Source organism: Anas acuta, chromosome 2 (genome assembly GCF_963932015.1).
Source record: "Anas acuta chromosome 2, bAnaAcu1.1, whole genome shotgun sequence".
Lineage (NCBI taxonomy): Eukaryota > Metazoa > Chordata > Aves > Anseriformes > Anatidae > Anas > Anas acuta.
This window is the reverse complement of record NC_088980.1, coordinates 152,993,917-153,017,625: the sequence shown is the minus strand read 5'-3', so window position 1 is coordinate 153,017,625 and position 23,709 is coordinate 152,993,917. Positions and strand designations below refer to the sequence as shown.

General features: G+C 40.4%; 1 protein-coding gene across 3 annotated transcripts in view; it reads left to right on the top strand.

Annotated features, from left to right (window-relative positions):
* Positions 1 to 23,709, top strand: part of COL22A1 (collagen type XXII alpha 1 chain) — a 222,545-nt gene that overhangs the window by 149,526 nt on the left and 49,310 nt on the right. For all 3 annotated transcript variants that reach the window (XM_068672709.1, XM_068672708.1, XM_068672711.1), the window contains 10 exons: positions 3,222 to 3,275; positions 12,460 to 12,513; positions 12,903 to 12,956; positions 13,930 to 13,987; positions 14,648 to 14,697; positions 15,128 to 15,163; positions 17,927 to 17,989; positions 19,169 to 19,222; positions 20,040 to 20,081; positions 21,943 to 21,975. In XM_068672709.1, coding sequence (XP_068528810.1) covers positions 3,222 to 3,275; positions 12,460 to 12,513; positions 12,903 to 12,956; positions 13,930 to 13,987; positions 14,648 to 14,697; positions 15,128 to 15,163; positions 17,927 to 17,989; positions 19,169 to 19,222; positions 20,040 to 20,081; positions 21,943 to 21,975 — 498 coding nt within the window. The remainder of the gene's footprint in view (positions 1 to 3,221; positions 3,276 to 12,459; positions 12,514 to 12,902; positions 12,957 to 13,929; positions 13,988 to 14,647; positions 14,698 to 15,127; positions 15,164 to 17,926; positions 17,990 to 19,168; positions 19,223 to 20,039; positions 20,082 to 21,942; positions 21,976 to 23,709) is intronic.

Sequence of the window (23,709 nt, the reverse complement as noted above, 5' to 3'; positions counted from 1 at the left end):
ATGTTTCCAGTGGTTAGTTGTGTTTGTACATATTTGTGGGTGCTTGAACTGTTTGGGTGATGTTGCCCTTGCAGATTTCAGCAGCGCAGAAATTGAAATGTAAGTAAATGAACAAAAGGGAGGAAGAAAGGATTGATGGTGTAGATTAAATCCAGAGTGAAACTGTAATTGTCAGTGAGGTAAATATATTCATTTCCAATAAGACACATTTTTAACTGTGCTATTATTCAAATTGCTGATAAAGGCAAATAACATATATTTCATATATTCAAAGAGTACACATTCTTACACACATAGCTGATTCTTGCTATAAGTAACAGAGCATAATTGCTAGTTTTGTCTGTCATATCATTAGGTGATGTGACATTTCACTGAGCATTGCTCTCATAGGTATAATTTCTCCCAGCAAGTATTTCTGTACTTTCCAGACAGGCTGTAATATTATGGAGCAACCCTGTTGTAGTTTGATTTTGGCTAACCTCTGAGTGGCCAAAATGTTCCCTTCACAATGGGAAATACACTTTCAGCCTCTCTGTCAGTATAATTATGTGCTGCTCTGAGGGATTTCTCGGTGTTTTGAAAAGCACCAAAGTTTCTCAGTGTTATACCCAAGAAAAGGATAGAGTCCTTTCACATCTGTTATTGCTGCCGCAGATTAGCGTGCCTGGCCATTTGTGTGGAAACAGAAGAACTAGTGTATACTTATCTCAGGCAGCAAAATTTGTCCTTCCTCCCTCTTCTCAGCTTTTGAGATCAGTTTGGGAGCAAACTGGAGCTGCTATCTCCTTCCTCAGGTTCCCCAAGTAATTTTATCTGATGCCACCAATTTTCCAAAAAGCAGTGTATTCAGAAAACTATATCTGGATAATGCTCTTAAGTCACTGAAGTCACATCCCTGTGGATCACCAAAATAAGGTCTATATGTACTGCTTGGTTGCAAGGTCACAAGTCTCAATGGGATTTCGTTGTCCTGAACAGCAGCGTATGCATCAGTCATCATGGTTTCATGTAAAGTACATCACAGGATGTATTCATGCTCTCCCAACTCTCCCCAAAAAATGCCTGATTTGGGGTGACTGCTCAGGAAGCTAATTCCTTTATGCTCTTTCAAAGGGTTATCAAAATGTTTATGTCAGGTATATATCAGGTTCCTTGTCTGCATCTAACACACTGATTTAATGTCTCTAAATGGAACTGAAGGAGATGCACAAACATTGTAAGGGGAGTTGTAAAAACACCCAGTAAGCAATGAGGTTGGTGAGACATGATGGAAACAATAATACTGTGTTTTCTGCTGCCCTCACTGTTGTAGCTGTGGAACCAGACATCTTAACACATGGTTCCCACGTTGATAGAGAGCTGGAGGTGAGATGCTTCTCGTATGCAGTCATGCTCATCCTCCACGTTTGGCCCAACATACCACAACCCCGTATATTCTATTCATATTCTTATCTATTTAAACGAGTTTTTTTAAGAGGGTGTCTTGTGTGGTCTCACTGTCAGTTGGCAACATGAGTCTCCAACTAGGAAATGTGTTGATTCGTGTGGTGACAGAAGTCCTCCAAGTTTAAATGGGCTTTGACAAGGAAAGAAGTGATGGATGTTGGAAAAAGCAGAAAGAACACTCATGAATAGTGCATGTACTTGAGAGCATTATGAACATTCGCGTTGGTATCAGGGTTCTGGCAATAACTGCAAACTCTTTCTGGTACCCAAGGACCTCATAATTGTTCTTTTAATATTTTTCTTATATTTTTCAGTACATGAGAGCTGATATTTTTATTATCAAAAAATAAGGAAAAGATCAGATTCTGACACCCCAGCTAACAAAACTCAGTCAAGATTTTGTAAAATGTGATGAAAACTTGTTTTGTTTGTGTTGTGTTAGCTGTTTCACTCATTTAAGTCAACAAGAATTATAGAAATTGTTTCTGGATATTTCAGTAAAGAAAAATAAAGGGAAAATTACATATCTGACTTACACATCTGTATGACAAATCACATCATCAGTCACACGAAACTTGCTTAATTATAATATCCTTCTAAAAAGAAAACCAGTTTGGGTGAGAAGTAGAAATGAGGAAAAAAAATCATTTCTCTGACTTCCTGGTATTTACATGATTTATCTTGTAACCTCCTAGCACATTATGAAAACTCTCAGAATTACTAATGATTCAGTATCTATACATGTCAGGGAAGGATAGATTATTTTCACAAGAAAGCTGAGTCACAAAATATGTGACTTGCCCAAAGTAACACAGCAAGTAAGCTACTGAGTTAAGAAACAAACCAAATTTCTGCCTGAACATCCTTTCTCCATCCTTTCTTCCTCTTTTTTCTCATGTAGGACATTTTCCCTGTGAACTAGTTGAGATCAACCCCATAGAGAACACAGGTGAAGAAGCATCCACATGGGTGCACTTTTCTCAAGGGTGTGCTCCAAGTCCTGGCTTATCCTCCCCTTGCAGTGCTGAAGCTCTGCTGTTCCTCTGGAGGAAGTTTTTTTGCTTGCAGAGGAGTCACTGAGCTCTGTCCCTTGGTGATAATGCCAACTCCAGTTAGAAATGCCTCATGTATTCATGTTTTCTGGCGTAGGGATTGTGAATCTTTTATATTCCTCCAAGTAGCAGAGTTCTTAATTATTTTCTTTATGTGTAAGGTAGTGCAGGGAGCACAAGGGACACTGCTTGGCTTGGTTGGGAAGGGGTGAAAGTCTACACTGGTAGCAGAAAAAGTGCCTCTTAGTGTGTCTGCACTTGGTGCCTCTCTTAGCAGTATCTCAGCATTGTGCCTTCTCTGATCCCCTTTGGGCAACACCCAGGTGTGATTGCAGAGTGTTAGAGGTCAAGAGATGCAAGAAACAAACCTTCATTTATGGGGGTGATGGTTACACCCCATCTGTGAGGCTTGGTAGATCTGAATTCACAAGAAAGAGAATTTGAATTCCCTACAGCCTTTGAGAGACATTAATTTTCCAGATGTGACCTGTGCTAGGATCGCATGTCATTCTGCCTCTTGGTGCACATACTTGGGTGGCAAGAACCACACAGACCACTGCAGTTGCACATCCAAATGGTGTGTACTGCCTTCATTTCTAGCTCTTATGTTTTGTATACCCATGTAATGGAGACTTACCAGTTTTGCGGTAAAAGTTTTTGGAAAGTCTCAGTAGCATCTTTTTTCCTTGGTGTCTAATATTTGCTTTTCTGTTGAACACATAGGGTAAGAAGGGGGAACCTGGATTCCCAGGAATCAATGGTCTAATTGGCCCTCAGGTAAGTGGCAATTTCTTCATTTTCACATAATATGTGGGCAAATGTATGTTGTGGCACCAGGTGCCTTGGAACCACAATGCAGCATTCAATGAGCTTATTCTCTTCTCATCTATACTGTCTTCAGAACTTTGAAGGTGTTTCACCTTTAAGATTTACTCTGATGTGAATGAGAGAAGAGTCTGCCTGTCTGGCAGCAATTACTTTTACCTTCCACAGTTTTTCAGCATCTTTGTACGAGGGCAGAAGGAGGTGTTTTGTCTGTGATTTTCCCATTGCTTTTGCATACAGCGGTATCATTCCACAGGGAAAGCAATGACATGTGCTTTGTAATATTTAGGACAGTGCCTGAGCTAATTATTGGCTGTGTGAATTGGCAGTTGCAGATATATCTCCTGTGCTGCAGTCTTGAGGGAAAAAACAGTTTAAAAGGTATTTGCTTTATAGAAAGCACACTTCTTTGCACACCATTTTTTTGGTTTGTTTGTTTGTTTGTTTTTATTTGCACATCAGTTTTTGTTTTGGTTTGGTTTGTTGTTTTTTTGTTACTTTGATGGTCACATTTCCACTTGTTACAGGGTGTCATGAGCTGGCTTATTAGGGAAGGTACAGACAGAGGCTTAAAACTATGTGTATTCTCCCAATGAGGGATGATGTGAAGAATGTTTTAAGTTCATGACCCCTTATCTCTATTTTTTTTAAGCTTTTGTCAAGATAATGAAACTTGCACCATCTGTAACTTCATAAGGACAAAACAGTGCTATGTGTGTCATGTATTGTCAAGGAGGGTTTGTCTCCACCTTGAAACAACCCATGCTGCCCTGTGCTGTTATAACCCTGGCACTTGCCTCTGGCTTGGCTTCTTGCTAACTTTGTAGCCAAATTCAGTCAACCCAAGTCACTATTTAGGGTCATTCTGCGTAATGAGAAAAATATCTTTGGGAATGTCCTCAGGCAGGAAGGATACAAGCTCGCTTTAAGCTAATCACTCAGGAGCAAACTGAGTATTTTATTTGTTCCCCTTCTCAAGCTAACAAACAGTGTCTTTGACTTCGGGATTTTGTTACAACACTCAGTTAAGTTTGGAGCATGAATGAAGAACCTCCATTACTACAGCTGTTGGTGATGTGTTGCAACGAACAGCACACAGCTCAACAGCAGATGCTGATTTTTCGTTTATTTCCTCTGGCAAGCTATGCCCTTGTAACCAGGAAACATGATCTAGAAATGGATTCTGCAGCAGACATTTAGCAGTGAGCTGTTCCCATGTCTGCAGAGGCCGTCAGCGATGCAATCCAGGGTTTTCAGATCCTGTGCGGGTGAGGACCCTTGTGTTCAGCTGGGAACTTTGCCCTGCCACACCACCCGATATTGATCTACATATTTTTAAGACTTTTTCATTTGGTACATTATTTGGTTTGTAAATACTTCAACAGCAGCCTTCAAGAAGAATGAAGGCATTATTTCCAATGGATTTAATTTTAGTATTTTTTTTTTCCCCCAGATAATATTAAAAGGTCCCCCCACGCCTTCTGAACTATGTGTGTAGCCACCGGGAGAGGATTTTCCTTGCTTTTGGGGAAGATTTGTCTCCATGCATTAATTCTGATATATCTAACTATCCATCCAAACAATGTCATACTTGCTCAGCTCAAGTTCTCTGTAACTTTACAAAAAATATATATGCATATGTTAGCAATTTCATAAACATATCTGCGAGAACTGCTGACATAGCAATAAGTAGTTTTCCTTTCAGCACAGGCTAAATAAAGTTTTCAAATTTTATGTTAATTAAAGCTGCATATAGTGCTAGCCCCATTGAGGGATACTTAAATTGACTCTTCCTCCAAGCTAACTGTGAGGATGGAAAAACATCGTTCCTATTCCTGCAGTGACACGCTGTCCCCAGTATATTACTGCAGATTTCCATATTTCTGTTTGGAGAAAGTGCTTACGTTCGACTTGTGACAAAACTACTTTTCAGCTTAGCAGCAGTTTTTCTGACATTAGGTTTCTAAGCACTTTATCAGCATTTCTCTCTCTCTCTTTTTTTTCTTTTTTTTTTCTTTTTTTTTTTTTTTCTCTCCATTTTACCTTAATCACTCTATTCCCCCAAAATACCCAAGAAGAGAAGTGGTTTCCTTAGGCTGTAGTTACCGTGAGATTCTTCCAAATGATTTATGGAAGCCTGGGCCACCTGTTCCCATACCATCTTCATGGTGTTGAGGACCAACAGATTTGATTTGCTCATACATTAATTAGTTTAGGACACTAAAATAACCTCCCTTCCTCTGCTATTTTAAATTTAAACATAGTTTTGTCTTCTGACCTGTCTGCCTCCATGGACAGCTGTGTGGGCAGAAGAAAGGAATGGAGATAGGGATGAAGAAGCCGTGTTGTTACTGAAACGCATAGAAAAGGCCACAATAGGATGCCAGTAGATTCTTACCCCGTTCTGCAGAACCCACTGGGTCAGCAGATCCAGTGACAACCCGCAGCAGAGATGATGTCTGTCTGGCTGTAGAGGACCCTTGATTGGGCATCTTCATATTTCAGAGTTAATTAAGTGGCACATCTGATGAAGCAGTGAGAAGGCAATTTCTTAGCCAGCCTGGGGATGTCTTGTGACAACAGGGTAGCCACAGTTTTGCCTTTCTCCTTACATGCCCCAACTCAAACTAAACTTTAATCCAAAAAGTCCTTTTGATTTTTTTCCTTCTAAATCTGCCATGGTGGTGAGCCTGTCCATGTACTTGCTTGTTCCATGTTATCCAGTCAGCACCCCCAAAAAGGAGCACCTATTTTCGTGACCCTTACAAATGTTGCATCTTGCAATGTCATTAAGCCCTGGGCATTAAACACATCGGGGTTTATTTTCCCTCTGGATATTACTGTTTTTCCTGCAGCAGAGACACAGACATCTGAGCTCGTAATGTGTTTCTGTTGTTATTATTTACTTGTACTATTTTTGTTTGCAGGAAACTTAATCATGGGCCAAGCTTCTATTGCAGTAGGCTGTTCAAATGCAGACTGAAAAATGAGCATTTCTGCAAAGTGCTTTCAGTCGAAACAGATGAATGAGTACCAAGCACGGCAAACAATGAGGCTGTGCATTTCTGCATGGTTGCCTGAGATCCTGATGTACCACATCTGTCCCGCGTTGTTGGGAGGAAGAGTTCAGAGAAGGGGCTGAAGGCAGTTGATGAGGCACCTTTTCAAATGCTTTTCTAGGCATGAGGGGTATTCTGAGGAGACAGGAGATCCACAGTTAGGCATGGTACGCCAGGTGAGCTGCAAGGGCTGCATTTGCTGGCTCGGTAAAGGGGGAATTTGATGCCCCAGTACCCGTTGAGGGCTCAGACTCTGAGCTGAGTCACTGTGTTACCAGGGCTGGGATTCAGCTCCATAAACAAGTTCTTGTTACTAGCAATTAAGGGCAGAGATGCATGTGTCTGTGCTCCTGTTACAGTTGACTAAGGTCCAGTTAATACTGGTGGTGGAGCCCAGGCAGCCATTCAACTCTCCTGAAGCAGCTACTTCCAAATTCTCCACTGAGCCACTCTCTAGGCTTCCTGAGCTGAGCAGGTGCATGCTGTCCACCAGTGGGAAGGCAAAATGATTCAAAACTATCTGAAATTTAAGTTAAAGTTCCATAACTTATGCTTGTGATATGTCTGGGCCATTATTGAGGTTTGCTTTATGGTAAATAACCTGGTGATAGAACTAAGACCTGTAAGGGAGACCAGTACAAGCTGTACCTTTTATGGCTGTGGCTGGAAGTGATTTAATTAGTATAGACTCGTTTGTAGGGTGTGAGATCAAGCCCAGCTTTTCTTAAGTAGCTCAGAGGAAATAAATGGTATCCTTCGAAATGCGTGGTGTCCTTAATGTCCTTTTTGTGATGCAAGTTAACACTGCGAAATGTAAGAAAAATATACAGGCCCCAGCTGCAAAGCTCAGATTGAATTAAACTATGCCAGTGCTGCTTGAAATTGGAAGATACTGCTCAGAGCTATCTTTAATAAGATCTATACCTTTAACAAAACAAAGGAAAAAAAAAAATACCAGACTGTAGACCACTAATAGTACTGAAACAAGAGACCATAAGGAAGATTTTTTTATTCTCTCATTTGCTGTACTGACTCGGTAAAACAACTGAAAGCAAACAAATAGGAAATAAATCTTAATCTGTGGACAAAAGAGATCATGTTCATATCTTACACTAAGTGATGAAATTAAACAAATACTGCTTTGCACTGAAAGCAAGAAATTCTCCTGCAGAGACTGCCATGTACAAAGTCAACTTTATTCAGTACCCTTACAGAGCTGGAAAAACAGTTCAGGGAATCTGTGTTCAATACATTTATTTTTTAAAATAATGTTGGTATTCCAATTATAATGCCACCTGGTGAAACAACTGGAGACCTCATTCATTTATAAATTATGACAGTATCGCTGAAACCAACTATACAGGATACATCATAGGAAATGTTCAGATCTGTTGGCTCCTCAGGCTTTTTGGTTTTCAGCATCATCAGCAATACCCTTTTCCTATATCCTCTTATCTTTTCTTGGTTTGTAAGGCAGGATTCAAGCAAAGAAAGCAAAACAGTACTCTACTGCAGCATTAATGAAGATAACTCACAGGAGTTGTGTTGTCGGATGTGGTCGTGCCAGAGGTGAAAAAAGATGAGCAGATGTGAGAGGCAGATTCCAGAGACTGTTCAGATGTAGTAAAGGAGAAATAGAGATCTGGGGCAGCAGGGGACATGGTGAGGCACATGGACTGCTCCACACAATTTGCTGCAACAGACAACTCTGATGGGAAGGAAAGGGAAATAAAGGGGAGTCATCATGGAGCCAACAGGTCAGGTCTGTGAGGACTTCCCGAGAGGTGAAGGGAATAATTTGTTCTGAACTGGAGACAAGCCCCAGCACTGGAGGAGGAAGACTCTCAGCACCATGTCATTCATTTCACTATCATTATGGCAGGAGACAGGATGCTCCTGGATGTCCTGGAGGTTTGTCTCATTCATAAAGATAGCACACTGCCTAAAGGGTCCAGACCACAGTCTGCTTTTTCATGGATTTAGGGCTTTTCTAAGCGTTTCTCACAGTGCTAGAGGCTCTAGGCATTGGCATGGAATAATATGAAGAAAATAGGGTTGTGCAAGCTTTGCCTACAGAGACAGATATCTGGAAAAGCCATCAGACTTCAGACTTCAGTTTCCATCTTGGAATGACATTTGTTCACCTTTCTTTAAAACATAGCCATCCTTTTTTTTTTTTTTTTTTTTTTTTTTTTTTTTCCCTGGAAAATAGATTTGGGCAAACAACCTACTGATGTAGTCACACACAAAAGCTTTTGTTCCTTTTCAAAGTTTCCTTAGGGAGTGCAGAACCCAAATCTTAATAGCTCTGCCTTTCCCAGCCTGTCTTTCAGCAGGGTATGTGCTGGAAGAAGAGAGCATCCTTTAGTGGTTCCTGGAGAACAGGCACAGCTGTGCCTTCGGTATCGTGTCAGATTTCTTTCCTGAGAACTGTCCGTGTATTACATTGTCTTAGGAATGGAGCTGGATAAAACATAAGCCTGAAAAATATCCCACACCGCAATGTCTGTATAGTTGTCCCTACCCTAACACACACACCTCAATCCACTTTCCCATGGATATTTGGATTTTAAAGAACATTTGCAATATTTTTGTTTCCAAATAGCAGTTTGATAATAACTTCTTCTAAACATTTTCATAGAAGTGCCATGTTTTGCATTTGTTTTCCAAACTGAGATTGTATACTTCTGTTTTAGAGAACAAAGTTTTTATCTTCCATTTTTTTTTCAGCGTGTAGGAAGCACACATCAGCATCTTTACCAGCCAGGAAAAACAAAAGCAAAAAAACAAAAACAAAAACAAAACAAAACAAAAACTCCATCTATTTTTTTCTTCTGGATTGGAATTTTAAAGGGCCAGCCTTCGGATTTGGGTCAGGGACTCTCATATGTATAATTCATCAAATGTTCAGTGAAAAAGGTGATCAGCAAAATAAGGTGCTTTAATCTGGATTCAGGACAAAAGGAAATCAAGGAAAACAGATTGTATGAGATTTTGGTATTAAACAATATTGGCTGCTGTTTTTTTTTGTTTGTTTGTTTGTTTGTTTTTTCTCCTTCTTTATCACTAGTAAATGCTGTCAGTTAGTTTGGACCTTTCTAAATACTTGGGAGAATAGTTCTTTCTCTGAAGTGTACTCAGAAGTGGATGTACTGGTGTACATGGTCAGCTGGATCAGGCTGTCAGAATCCTGCATGCTTCCCCAGGATGCAGGTAGTCAAGGCATAGAATTGTTCTTTCTAAATCCATCTCAGAGAGTCTTTATCAGAAGAGCTATCCATTTTTGGGTTTCACTTTGTTGGTGCACCATGTGGTGAAGTTAACTGGGTAGCCCAGTCTTAGGCGTAATGTCCCAGGTGATTGCTTTCAAAGGGAGCAATGGCACTGAATTACTAGCAGTAGTCGTGGGTAAGGATCAGTGTGTTTTGATTTCAAGACTCAGGATTGAATGAAGTTTCTGTGTTCCAGAATATGGAAAGTTTAAGAGAAAAATCAGAAATTCTTTGGATAATAGGGATATCCAGAGTTGCTAGGAGAAAGAGTTTGGACCAGGAGGATGTGGAGCCACATGTTTCAGGAGTTAGGCTGCTTGCTGATGGATACGTGAGCGAAACTTTTCTTATGGAGAAGATAGATCCTGTCTAGGGTGTGTATCCTACATGGGGGATGACCAGGCTGACGCTGAGTCCTGGCTGAGGTTTGCTGTGGTATGGCAGTTTCATTAATCCTTATGGATGGTTTACTAGATGCCATTGTCACCAAAATCAGAAAGAGCTGATAATTCGTATAGGTCATGAAGAAGGCAACAGTGATACTATTAAATATAGGGAAGTATGTTTTTTGTGCTTATAAGCCATTTTTAAAATAACCTGCACTGTTAGGTAAAGCATGACTGTTTCTGGAAATGTCTGGGTGTCAGACAAATTTTACACCTCTTGGTAGAAGCTCCCTGTTGTAGGGCTATGGGGAATATGTGTTTTAATCTTTGGAGGTCATGAGGTCATGGCAGAGAGAAAGAACAAAATTAGGCTAATAGGTAGGAAACCAGAGAACAGGCAAGGAAAGCCTGCAAGGGTAAATTTCACACTTTTATATTTTTTTTTCTGCTTATGTACAATCTACTTGGCTGCTGAATCAGTTTGTTTTTGTATTTCTAAAGCTACCCTTGACATCTTTCCTAGCACTGCACACATTCTTCATGACAACCACTTCTTGGAGCCCATACCTTATTCAAGGCCTCCCAACAATACCATCCTGGTAGGGTTAGAGTAGGGCCAAGCAGGACTTTGAGGTGCCTGGCATCTGATCTCCGTTCTGTTGCCCTCTGCTGGTATTTTTTTCTAGTACTGGGCTAATTTGGACTGTTATTTATTTATTTATTTTTATGTCAAAGTCTCTTTTAAATGATGGATGGGCTCATCCAGGTGTGTTCTGGTGGGTCCAGAGCTCCTTAAATGCAGGCCTCTCCTGCAATGGCATTTGAACTCCTGTGCCCAGAGGCATGCACAGGGTTCCCCAGAAGTTATGTCATCAGCATCAGGCATCCCAAGGCATTTGTTCCTGCAGATTTTTGAGCTGTGCTCACACTTGAGACACTCTGCAAATACTGATGTTGTTGGTGGAATGATTCCATGTCTATTCTGGACTGAGTTGCAGTGAAAGCAGATTATGGGTGGTGTATAAACCAAGTGCATCTTCAGGTCCCTTTTTTGGTTGCTTAGCACCATCTATTGGTGAGATGATGTACTCTCTTCTGGCTGATTTTTACAAGCATATTCTAAAATGACTGCTTATCCAGTGCTTTCTCTGTCAAACTATGCCACAAAAATTGCCTTGTTCTTTTTCATTATCACCATTTTATCCTCTCCAGCTAAATTTTTTTTTTTTTGCATTTAACATTTATTGATCCATGACTTGTAATATCTTTGTAATAAAAAAATCACAAAAGCTGTGATTTTTGATATTTATACTGAATTGTAACACAGGTCTAGCAGAAAAGAAGCTAACTAATCATTTTCTATCTTGTATTGGTTGCTCACTTTTATTTTTTTTACATAGAGTGTTGTATATGTTTTTGTTTGGTTGTTTATTTGTTTGTTTTGGGATGTGTTTTTGAAGTACAAATATCAAAACTCCCTCTGTGCTGGAAACTGAAAATGACTTAAATCATGGTGTTAGAAAGTCTGAAAGAAACAGACAAGGTTAAAGTTTCAACTCTGTCATGTATTCATCCTTATACTGATTGCATAGGTCCTGATAGAAAAACCCCATGAACACATGCTTCTTTGTAAGTACAGGATAAATCCTATCTTGTCATCCAGCAGAAGCTGAAGGTAACTAAAACCTCTGTATCTCAGGCAGCCTATTAAGATTTGTCAAGTATGGAAAGAAAGTCCTCAGCTAGGAACTCACTTTTAACAATTTACCTTGTACACAAAAATAAATCCCTATGAAAATTGGATAGCTATTGAGATGAAATTTTCCCAAGAGAATTGTTTCAGGAAGGTGAGTAAGACTTCTAGGACATTTCCAGCTGCATGTGTGCATTGAAGTATGAGTTTGTGAAAATCTTTTATTGTCATAAAGGTTAATATAGAGCACTGAATCGGTGGAGTATTTATTTTAAAACACCTGATCCAATATATAGTTTTCCATACACTTGGATTCTTATTCAGAAACAAGGAAGCAAACAAACAGAAACACCACAAGTCTGTTCCATTCACTAGTTACTTCAGAACTCTTTTTGCAGTAGCAAATCATTTGTTTTGAAACATTAATCAAGATTAAACTAGGCTGGATGCCACGAGGGGTCCCACCATATCTTGTACTGGAGTCCAGGATGGAGCTCATCTTGTAACAACAGTAACTAGTGCCTTAAGCAGCAGATCCTGTTCTGTTCATGAGCACAGTTCCCTGGGAGCTCAGTTTGGCATCTTTCAGGTTTTGGACACTAGTTAATGAAACATAAAGCTCATTGCTGATGCTGTTTGGAATGGGCTGCATTTGCACAGAGGAAAGGCCTGAGGCTTTTTGCCACTATCAGGGAGATTAATAAATGGGTTTTGCTTCTCTTACAGGGACCTCCAGGGCCCCCAGGCATTGCTGGACACCCTGGACCACCTGGAGCACCAGTAAGAAAACAACTTTGTTTGTTTGTTTATTTTTGTTGCTTGTTTTACATCAAGGAGAGGAAATAAAAAAAAAAAAAACAGTTCAGGAGAATTTAGGTGATTGGATTTCAGTGGGAACTGAGTCAGGCCCTCTGGCAATGTGTGTTTTCTCTTGTATTTTCATGATGAAAAGCCACAGCTGGCCCTGCAGGACAATGTCTCTGCATCAAGCACTGGAATCACTTTGACGCTACCTGCACAAAAGTCAATGTCTGCAGGATTCCCCACGGCAGGGACCTGACTTCTGTGGAAGGGAGAATTGTATTTGAATTGAAAGCAGAAGCCTCCGGTGAGGTGGCTGTAAAGGGCAGAAATACTGATTTTGTGTGTGTGCTGGATTCTTTTTTCAGGGACTGCCAGGAGAGGTTGGCGTTTCTGGTAAAACCGGACCCCCAGGACCAGCTGTAAGTTTGGAGGGATGGTTTGCATTGCATCCATGCTCTCCGTGACTTCACATATTTTACTTCTAAAGTCTTTGCTCCCTTCCTGCAGGTTGTCTGCAGGTTTTAAGTGCTGGCTCCAACACTGTCTCCTTTAATGCAGGCATTAGCCTGATGCCTTTAGTGATCAAGAAGCTTACCAGATGCAGCTGCACATTGGGACTGTGATATTCTCATTATATGATAACTTTCAAAAGTCATTTTGCATTTGGCACAATATTCGTCTTCCAGACCTGGAGTTCCCTGAATCAGGCCAAAGAAGTGAAATAACAATCTCAGTTTTAGCAGAGCATCACAATTTCTATTCGCTCTTATGTCAAGAAAGGTGAATTATGGAATACTTAGTATTAAGAAGTGCCAGCTACAGCCTGCAGTGTTTGGAGATTGACTGATGCTCAGAAAAGGGACACTTTTTTTTTTTTTTTCTCACCATTTAAATGCATTTTAGAAGTAATTTTAATTCTTATCTTGCTGAATCATTATGTCTATATGTAGTGTAATTTAAAATCTATGTGTTGTATAAGATATTACTAATATTTAAAAGGTGAGACAGACTTTAGAAAATCTTTATAGGTAAATAATAGAGATGTACAGAAAATGATAAGTAAAAATGCAATTTTTAAAGTTGTTCAGGACTCCACAGTCTTCATAAAACTTTTGTATTGTTTTTTCTCTGTAACGATACTGACATCCAGTGGTCGTTCACTATAATTGTGATACTGAAAAAAAGCCGAGCAGGTACATGTATATATGCCTTGAAAGAGGTTTTGTATAATTTGAGTCACAGGAATTAAAAAGTCAGAAGAAAATGAATGAAATTGATCTTTTTCTTAAACTTGGTCAGTGGCAAGAGGGATGATTTCAGTGTGCTTATGTTTAGCTTGCTGTTAATGATTTAAAGAATGGGCATGTAGGGCTGATAATTTTCTCTTTTTAGGGTTTGCCAGGAAAAGATGGATTAAATGGTCTTCCTGGGCTCCCGGGTCAAAAGGCAAGTGATACCACAAACACTGGCATAACCTACTCACCTGGGCAGCTTACCTGAGTGAGCTAGCAAGCATAAGCAGGAAGGGAGCAGATCTCCAGAGCCAAACACACCTCACCTGATTCCTCTGGTGAAGCTCCATATACCTCTTTAACCCTGATACACAGCCCTTTGCAGTATCCAGTGCACTTCCAAGCTACACAGCATGTTTCAGCTCTTGATCACCAGTCTCTACTCTCCATGCAGACACCACCTATACTGAAAGATCAGATTCAAAGGTTTCACCTAAACATTCCAGTGACCAAGACTCCAACCCCACAATTATCTGTTTTTCTTAACAGAAATAATGTAGACTTTTTCACCACATACAACTTAAAGAAACTGAATGGAGATTTTGTTTTCCAGCGAATTTACTCTGGAAATCTTTAATATAACACCAGTTGACTTTGTGTTATTCCAGAGATATCCCAGTAGATTTATTGGTGCTGCAGGTGTGCCTGCAAATAGTGCTAGAATGGTAAAACTTTCCTGGAACGATACTCCCATGTGGCTCCATTTACATCCTCAGGCTGATACCGGGGCTCTGAGTCAAAATATTCCTCACTGTTGCCTGCAGACATGTTCCACTACCAGAGGAGTTTGAATATTGTCTCGTATTCCCTGCAGGGAGAACAAGGGGAAAAGGGTGAAGAAGGCTTTCCTGGAAAAGCTGGCCCCAAGGTAAGTAATTTTATTTAATAGTTTGCTGTAGCCACTGAGTCAGCCAAGGTGTGATTTTGGAAGGGCTTGTGCTGAAGTCAGGAGGGTAATGTTCCTCTAAAGTTTGATGGATAACAGGGTAATCAGTTATGGCTCAGTGCATCTTACTGTTCATGGTGTTCCAAGTTACTAAACCACATCTGATGCTCCTCTCTCAAGTCTACATGTGTAGGAAGATCTCATCTGTCCCTTGCATTAGATCCCTGTGGTCTGGGATCCTAAGACATCAAGAAGGCAGTTTCAGTGCCTTTCTGAAAGTAGGTAGAAGAACATGTGCCATGACAATAGGGGGTACAATTTACCGATGAGAAAGCATTCTTGCAACAGGGTCTTGTCCTTACACTGTTAAAGTCATGTTTTTTTTTTTGTTTGTTTGTTTGTTTGTTTTCAGGGTGAACCAGGGAGCCGTGGCCAAGCTGGTGAACAGGTGAGCAGAAAAAATTATGCTATCAGCAAGTTCAGAGCAATGTAAAGTGACCACATGCAATAACAAAGCCATCTGTCAATAAAAAGAAGAGTGAAAGTCAGCAAGTGAATAGACAAGACTCGAGTTTTGAAAAATAATGTGGACATTCCAGAGCAAATATACTAAATCCAGTTTTATCTGTATCTCAGAAAATTCAGTCTTCTTACTGCAGGTAAATAAGGAAGAAAAGGAAGGCAGAGTGGCATAAAAGTGATTGTTTTTCCTTCACATTGCACATAAACCCAGTGTGCTAGTGACAGTTCTGGATGATGATGAACTTTTTGTAACTATGAGATGCAAGGGGTCATGCAGTCATTTCTAGATCATAAATGCTTGTTAGCACATAACCCCAGCTGACTGTTAGAAATTACACAGTTATTTTCGTCTTTATGCACTGGGATTTAGGTTTCAGCAGATAATCTGTTGAGCTCAGAGAGGAACAAGGGAACCATCCTGGGATTTCCTAAAGCTGCCTGAAGCTCAATCAGGACCACTAACCAGAGATGTTAATGTCATCGTCTGCACACCACCTTTTCACCTGCAGCATGAAAATCTGGAGAAAGAGATACCTGTATCAGACAGTCTTAAATCTTTGGCATACAACTTTGGATACTGAGTTATAGAGTATAAGCCAGCAATAGAAGAATCTCAGAGCTTCAGTCTTCTCTCCTACCGGTCTCAGTCCAATCATCTGCTATAAAGATGAAAGGGGAGAATGGTCATAACCTCTGCTCCCATGTTGTCTTTTGCAGTAAAACAGATCACACACTATCTGTACCATCAGCTGGACTAGAAGGAGTAGCAGAAGAAGGTGTCCATGAGGAATTTCATATAGCAGCTTTCCATAAGCTCTGACAGTCTCTCCTTGCCTATTCACTTTGAGGAGCTGATTGCCATTTTCCCTTGTTTGTCAGGGCTGTTTTGAATTTTAATCCCCCTTCCCAAAACACCTCTCTCTCCACAGTATCATGTTCTCCATACATTATATAAATGTTTCTGTCACTATTAAATAGTGCAAGCCCTTAGAGGACTTCACTTCATCTTTCTCTGAATTTGAAAGGCAAAAGCCAGTTACAGGTGTGTGAATGTAATTGTTTAATCAGTTGTACACCACCCTCCAGAGAGCCTTCTTCTACTCTGTTTTTCTGTAGATTGCTAATGAGAACGTTACGTTGGCCTGTGTCAGACGTCTTACTAATGTCAAGATACATCACACAAATGCTTCCTTCTTGCCTGCTTAGTTATCCTGTCAAGGGAGGGAACTGGATGGATTTAACATGATTAGTTTTTAGCAGATCCACATTGACTGTTTCTTAATACCTTCCTGTCTTTGAGCTCATACAAGCTCATTGACATTTTGCTTCAGTAGCTTTCTAGAGACCATATTTACACCACATGCCTTTATTTTAATTCTAAATACTCTCTTTTTCATCTCTTTAATATTAGGCTGTTTGTTAGTCCTTCTCATGATCTCTGGGATCTCATCATCAGGATCCCTCAGTGGCTCTCAAAAAACAGCACTCCATCTTATCTCCAAATGTCACCATCTTTTAAAATGCTCCAAACATCATCCTGATGTTCCCAGTTCTGCTCAGTCAGCAAAATATCTTTTTCCTCCTGTGAGTTCTTCTGCAGACTCATTGCACCTATATCACGATAATGTTTGGACTCTTCTGATAAAGAGATAATCTCTTTAAAGAGGGAATTACCAGTTATAAATTATGTTCCTACAATGCTTAGTGCAATTGGGTTCTGTCCATCACTGAGATTCTTTTAGATATTGAACTACAAATACATGTAGCAGGATAGTTATAAATAACAAACCCTGTGATTACTTTCAGATGACAAACTGGGTCAACTTGTAGCTAAGTTTAAGAATACTTGATATATTTAGAACAAACCACATGACACAGAGATTACAATTACTCCAACAACAGGCATTATAAAGCAGAAAGTCAAAGGTGAGGCTCAGACAGAAACAAATTCAAATGTGAAATAGCGCATCAAGATAATTCTAGACCTGCTCATTAGGTAACATCTGTACTGTTCAGATTACTAGAGTATTGTGTTTGCACTACCAGACTACCTGAGATGATTAAAATATTAAAGAGATTTATTTATTTATTTATTTATTTTTAGCTGCTCTTGTTTATTTGCTTGGTGCTGCTACAGAACAGCGTGAAGAAAACTTGCCCTAAATTTCATGGTCTCAGCTAACTGTGTAAAGGCAAAAAAAGAGAGATCTCAGTTGCTGTTTTAAGTAACGATTTTGCAAGAAAAAATATATGTTGTAATTGAACAAGATGCTGTTTTCTCCCATCAAGACACACATATAATGATTCCAGGGCAAAAAAAAAGTTCAGTACAGCCCATATGTGTTGTGGTGTGACTAGGTATCAAGAAGTAACTGCAGTCATTATGAATGCTGAACAATTCACAGACTAATATCAGTCATGCATTAAAATAGACAGCTAAATCAAGGTTTCATCCTTCCCAGCCTAAGGGCAAGCTGGATTAATCTGCCCTGAGAGCCAGCCTTGATGTATTTTTAAATTACATGAATGAGCAAGTGAAGAGTTTAGCCTGCCATTCTTCCCTTTCATTCTTAATGATGCTTGAGATTTTGAGACTAATAATGTTTTTTGTTTGTTTGTTTTTAGTAGAAGGCATTCTTGAGGAATGTTCCTACTACTAATTTCACCTACTACTTTCTCTGACTTTCAGGGTGAGGCAGGTCTTCCTGGTCCTCGGGGCTTGCCTGGACTGAGAGGAGAAAAAGGAGACCAGGTGAGTAACTTCAAGCCATAACTTGATTTTATTTGTCCATTTGGTTCCAGGTGGACACTTTGGTGCTTCAAGTGTGCCTAGATAATATTCTCTCTTGGTTGGTTTGCTGTGGTGGCATCTAGCAAGACCACCAAGTACCCCTTCCAATGTGGTACTTTACTGCCTCGTGACCACTACTGACTGCAGTGGAGGTGCTAAAGAACAGGATCTATCCTGAGCACAGAAGGTTTTGACTGAAGTCATACTGCTTGCGAGGCAGTGGAAGAGGTATAGTACTCATAAGGCATTTTCAGAAATACCTGCATGATTTAAGAACATTAAAAAAATGATGATAACAACTAAAATGCCAAATTCCTCTTGTCACTGAGCTCTGGAGAAGGTTCCAGATGGTTGGATTATTTTCTGATGGCCTAATTTCCACCCAAGTCCTGATATTTTGTACTTCCCCCAGCTAGTTCTAGACCTTCAGAGGCATCTACACACTGAAAAATAGTTGGATCAGGGGCCTGGTAGTAAATTTAGCCATGTCAATGAGGCCATTAGTCCTGATAGCTGATGTGTGCTTGAATGTGAGCAAGAAAGATCTAAAATTGACTCAAGATTTCCTGGTTGATTTGCTGTATTATATACACTGTAGAGTGTAGAATATAGAATATATTCTCTGTCTACACAAAATCATAGAAAGGTAGGTCATCTAGCTCTTATGTGAATACAGGATAAATATGTTTGTTTATGCACTTTGAGGAATATTCACATCATTCTTGTTAAGGGTCTTCCATTCAGGACACCAAGTTTCCTGGGCAAAGTAGAGATGTAGGCACCAGTGAATGGATGACTCAAGTCTTTCAACATAAGAAAACTAGTAGCACTGTTGTTCTCTCTGAGTCTTAAGTTGGTTCTGCTTCTTGTCTTTTTCAAATGGAAAAATTCTGTGTTTTAAAACTGCATCAGTCAATAGGACCTTCTACATGCAAGTTGATTTAGGATTGGTGCTTTCTTTTCCATGAACTTAATCATCAGTGGTTGTTTTTTGAAAAGAGTGTGGATTTTGTGAAGCCATCTGAAAAATGTTACCCTTTCAATTGTTTGCACCACATCTTGGATGACAGGTAAGATAACTGAAACTGTAAAACGAGACTGATACAATCAAATTTCCTGCTTTCCTTTTTCTGCATTTAGGGAGAAAAAGGAAAAGATGGTCTCCCGGGACTGAAAGGTGAAAGAGGAGAAAAAGTAAGCCACTAATTGGTGGGCTATCAAACTACAGGTGCCACTTCCAGATAAGTCAACCTGGACTTCCCAGCTGATAGATCCTCAGGGTTTGGGGAGGGGTCATGGGACTGGGATGGTGCAGGAACTGCAGAGCTCTGCAGTCCCATTGGGGGATGTACAGAGGAAGGAGGAACTGGAGGAAAAATGAGGGGGTAGATAGGTAGGAAAAGATTGTTATGAATGAACCAGGTGCCAGCTGCTGGAGTCAGACCAATGCTGTGGGTGCCCCTGGCTTGTAGTGCCAGCCACTGGAGTGACTGGGGGGACCTCAATGCCAGCAACTGCAACCAGTGGGGTCTTCCACTCCCAGGCACTGGGGTGGGAGCGGAGTGTGGTCCCCAACTAGCTACGGCGGTGATTCTAGTGTGGGTGAGGTGAGTGTGCAACTTTACCTCGCATAACTGTTTTAGCTAAAACACACTTTCCAATCAAGAATTCTGATCAGCTTTAACCTAAAATGTAAGTTAAGCTCTATATCACTCCTACAGGGGATGGAGTAACATTAGAAATTCACTGCAAGGTGATAAAGACAACAAAGTGAGCATCCTGTGTGCAACAAAATTAGGACAGCAGAAATTCTGGCCAGAACAGTGGAGTAAATTCCATCCATGAGACAAGGCTGAACTCAGGGACTCCGGGATTTTCAGTGTCTCTGAACTGACAGATTGTCATTAGGCTACGTTTCCTCTGTAATGTTGCATCTTCTTGATGGTAAAGCTGTATTTTATTTGCACAGATTTTTATATCCTTAGTTATATTCTTCTTTTTCTCTCCCTAGGGTGACACAGGTTCCCCTGGCCCACCAGGCTTACCTGGAACAGTAAGTAAGGTTATATTTTGTGCTGCAAGCAATGTTCTGGGCATCATTACATTTCTCCCACACAAATGCCTCAGTAACAAAGCTTTTCAAGATCTGTACTTCTTTGCAGAAACATTAGGACCCATTTACTCTCAGATTAACTCCCTTAGCTTGAGAGAAGCACTATTAAGGCACATTTGGTCTTTTATATTTTTGGGAGGTTGTGCACTCCTCTGCCTCTTTGGAAACAGCTCTTTCCTATGTCTTTGTTTTGTGGTAGCATTTATTTTGAATTTGCGATATATTTAGCAGCTGTAGGAGCTGATGATGAAGGTCATGGGTGAAGATGGGGAGTATGTTTGCACAGATTTTCTAGGGTGAGCTAGATTTTCCCACCTGGAATCTCACAGTCGATGGGATACCAGAACAGATGCCAGTGAACAACAACTTGTCTTATGGTGAACAATTCACCTTTTCCCAGGCAGAGCAGAGGACTCCACTTTTCACCGACAGTAGCTTATGGGGTGAAAGATTCAGCTTCAACGATGCTGTAACCTCCTAGAGCATTTATTGTGTACAGCGCTTTCCTGTGCTGAAAGCCCAGGAAGACCTTCTCATCCCACAGCTTGTACCTAGATACTTGGGTTCAGTACTGGATCCAGCCCACAACCAAACAAATCATATCTGATTACACGTATCCTTTGTGCTAATAAGAGATATTAAACAAACAAACAAACAAAAAAATCAGGTGTTTGTTTTTTTTTTTTTTTTTAAACGAGCCTGCACAATGTCTTTTGGAAGCCTGAGCATAATTACAACAAAAGTAGCTATGGGCAATTTAAACCAGCAACCACTGAAAGTAAATAGAAAAACACCACATTACCCTCTAGCAAAATTTGAGTAAGCAGCTTGGAGCAAGCACTAGGAATGGGCCTCTCATTGCAACAGAAGGGCTGATCCCAGCCACAGATCCTCCATAAAACAGCAAACACCCACATTTCAGCTTTGCTTGCCACAGCTGATTACAGCTGCCACATTCACAGATTTTGGAGAGAATTTGAATAAACATCTGTTGGTGAAAATCCAATGTCTACAAGCCTTTGTGCAGCAATGGAGGAGGTATTATAACTTCTTCCCTGACATCAGTTGGGTCTCTTTGCTCTGTGACAAAGGGTATTTTATGGGATCTCGTGAGAAGAGTGTGTCTTGGTCAAAGGTTTGGAAAAGTCTTATAAATGTAGTAGCACAAGGCTAGGTATAAAGATATGACTGACCACTCAGGCTTCCTGTGTTTGTAGGGAGAGGTAATTTCTATCTCAGCTGTAAAAATAGATAACAATTTTGACGTATTCTCATTTCATCAAGGACTATTTTTTTTCCTGATTTTATCAGTTTTGATGATAAATACTGCCTCTCTCTACTAAATGAGATCCTTATTTTTGGGGTCAGTCCTTCAGGATGACCACATTACGAGACAACCACCTATGTTGTCTTACATGTCTTATAGGTGGTACAAAGTAGAGAAAAAAATTACCAAGCACAGTCATGGAGTCAGAAAGCTTAATAATACTGAAGATGGCTCCAAGTGGAAATGTGAGGGGAGCTTGCTAATAGCTCAAGGTTAAAGATTGTTTGGCTTTTCATAGGGGTGGGACATATGGGGCAGTTTTGAGTTTATGTTCATATTTCAAATCTTCTAGGAAATATCTGATACTTGTGGGCTTTTTTCCAAGCAGCCAGATGTTATAATGCGTTGCTCATTTATAAACCTGCTAATGGATACATTCAATGTATAATCTATAATGACAAGGAGAGTATGTAAGTTATTGCATTTCCAGGAAAATAGATGATGATGCTTTTAACACTCCTCTTTCTGTTTCAGACAGCCTTCTTCACCCCACACCCTAGGATTCCTGTAAGTAACATCACTAGCAAAGATGACCTTTAGTTTGTTGCCTCTCTGGTAGAGACAGAGTACCTTAATATTTCCAATGTTATTTACATGCTTTTTGTAAAGAGCTCAATTTGAGCCTGGTTCTGGGTAACTTCACCATTGTAACTAGCAGTGATGAGTGCCACAGATGTGTCCTGGTACAGCAATGTCCAAATCAGCTTTATTCAGGACACAGCTGCATGCTGTCCCACTGTTTAAATGAGGAGTGCTTACAGTACATAGTGGGAATTACCTGGCATTATTAGGATCACATCATTGGTATGTGAATAAGCCTGTTAAGGATCAGGAGGCTTTATGGCATGTATAAATGGCAGAGGTAGGCTGCAATCATGGTATTAAAAAAGAAAGTGTGTTTGACAGGTTCTTCAGAGGTGGAGGAAATAGGAATGTGAGGCAGTGCTGGAAATGGAGACAGGATTTCTTTGGTTCTCTCTTCCTTTTTGTTCGTAGCTTGCTAATGTATATACAAAGCAAATATGCAGAAAAATGACATCTTATGTGGTCTTTGTAGCGCTGCAGTCACAGGAGGAGTGCACAGGAGGAGCAGTAACCTTTTGCTTTGAGTGCATTTCTTTTGTAAATGAGCTGCAAGACAGTGAAGAATAAAAGGCTTGAAGTGTGTCAGCGGGTCGTATTGTAGAGTTTTCTCCGTGTGCAAGTTAAATGCGATGATGCTTACTGTTGCACAGAACTGCACATAGCATTGCAAGGTCTGGGAGGAGAAGGAGAGGTAAAAATAGTTACCTTTGATTTGCAGCTTTCCAAATTAAGGTGTCAGAAGGTGATGATATGCCTCAGGAGATTGTCATGGGTTATGTTATAGAGGCTGCAGCAACAGCAGGGTGCTGAAAATTGTCATGCACTCTCCAAAGCACAGCACTTGCTTTCCATTCAGTCTGTGGTGTATAGTAACAGGGAGAGGCAGGAAACACAGCCTGAATAGAAGGCAGCAGCACCATTACTCTGTTTCCTCATTATTAGTTTAAATCTATTTCATTTAAAACACACCACAATAATTGTCAGAAATGGAAAAGCTCTGACCAAGTGAGTCAAGGGCTGCTATTTACCTATCACCACAGCTCTGTTGTGTGTTTTGGGTGCCATGAGCTCTGCAGAAACTCACTGATCCAGCAGGGCAGTAGAGGGGTTTCTTCCATGGGGCACGGTGAACTTTTCCATGTATATCTATATATCTATAGAAAATTAACATTATTAAATATTTCTTGGAGATGGGGTGCATAAGAACCACAGTGGTGGTCAAGTTTGATGTCTGGAAATGGCAAAAGCAGTAAAACAGGAGATGGCTCCTTACTTTGCCTTCTGCCTCCCACTGCAGCTGTCCACAGCTGAGCCCCCACTCCCTGCTCTCCTTCAAATGGTACAGAAAATATGAATGCATTAATTGAGAGTACAGCAGGACACTGCCAAGAGAGGAGGTCAAGAAAGCTGTAAGCTACCAATCTGGCCCAGCTTGGTAGCAGCTGTTAGTCGTCACCACATCATTTCTGTTCATTGAGCTGGAGAAAAGAAGTGGGTGGCAGTGGATTAAGTCCAGCTGCCAGGGGCCAGAGGTCTCCACAATGTGCAGCACTAGTGGACAGTGTTAACAGTCTCAGCGGATAGTCACGGATTCAGCAAATTTGGGAAGGACTCGTAGGCAGATTTGCTGGCAGGTTGGGTTAAGGAAAACAACCT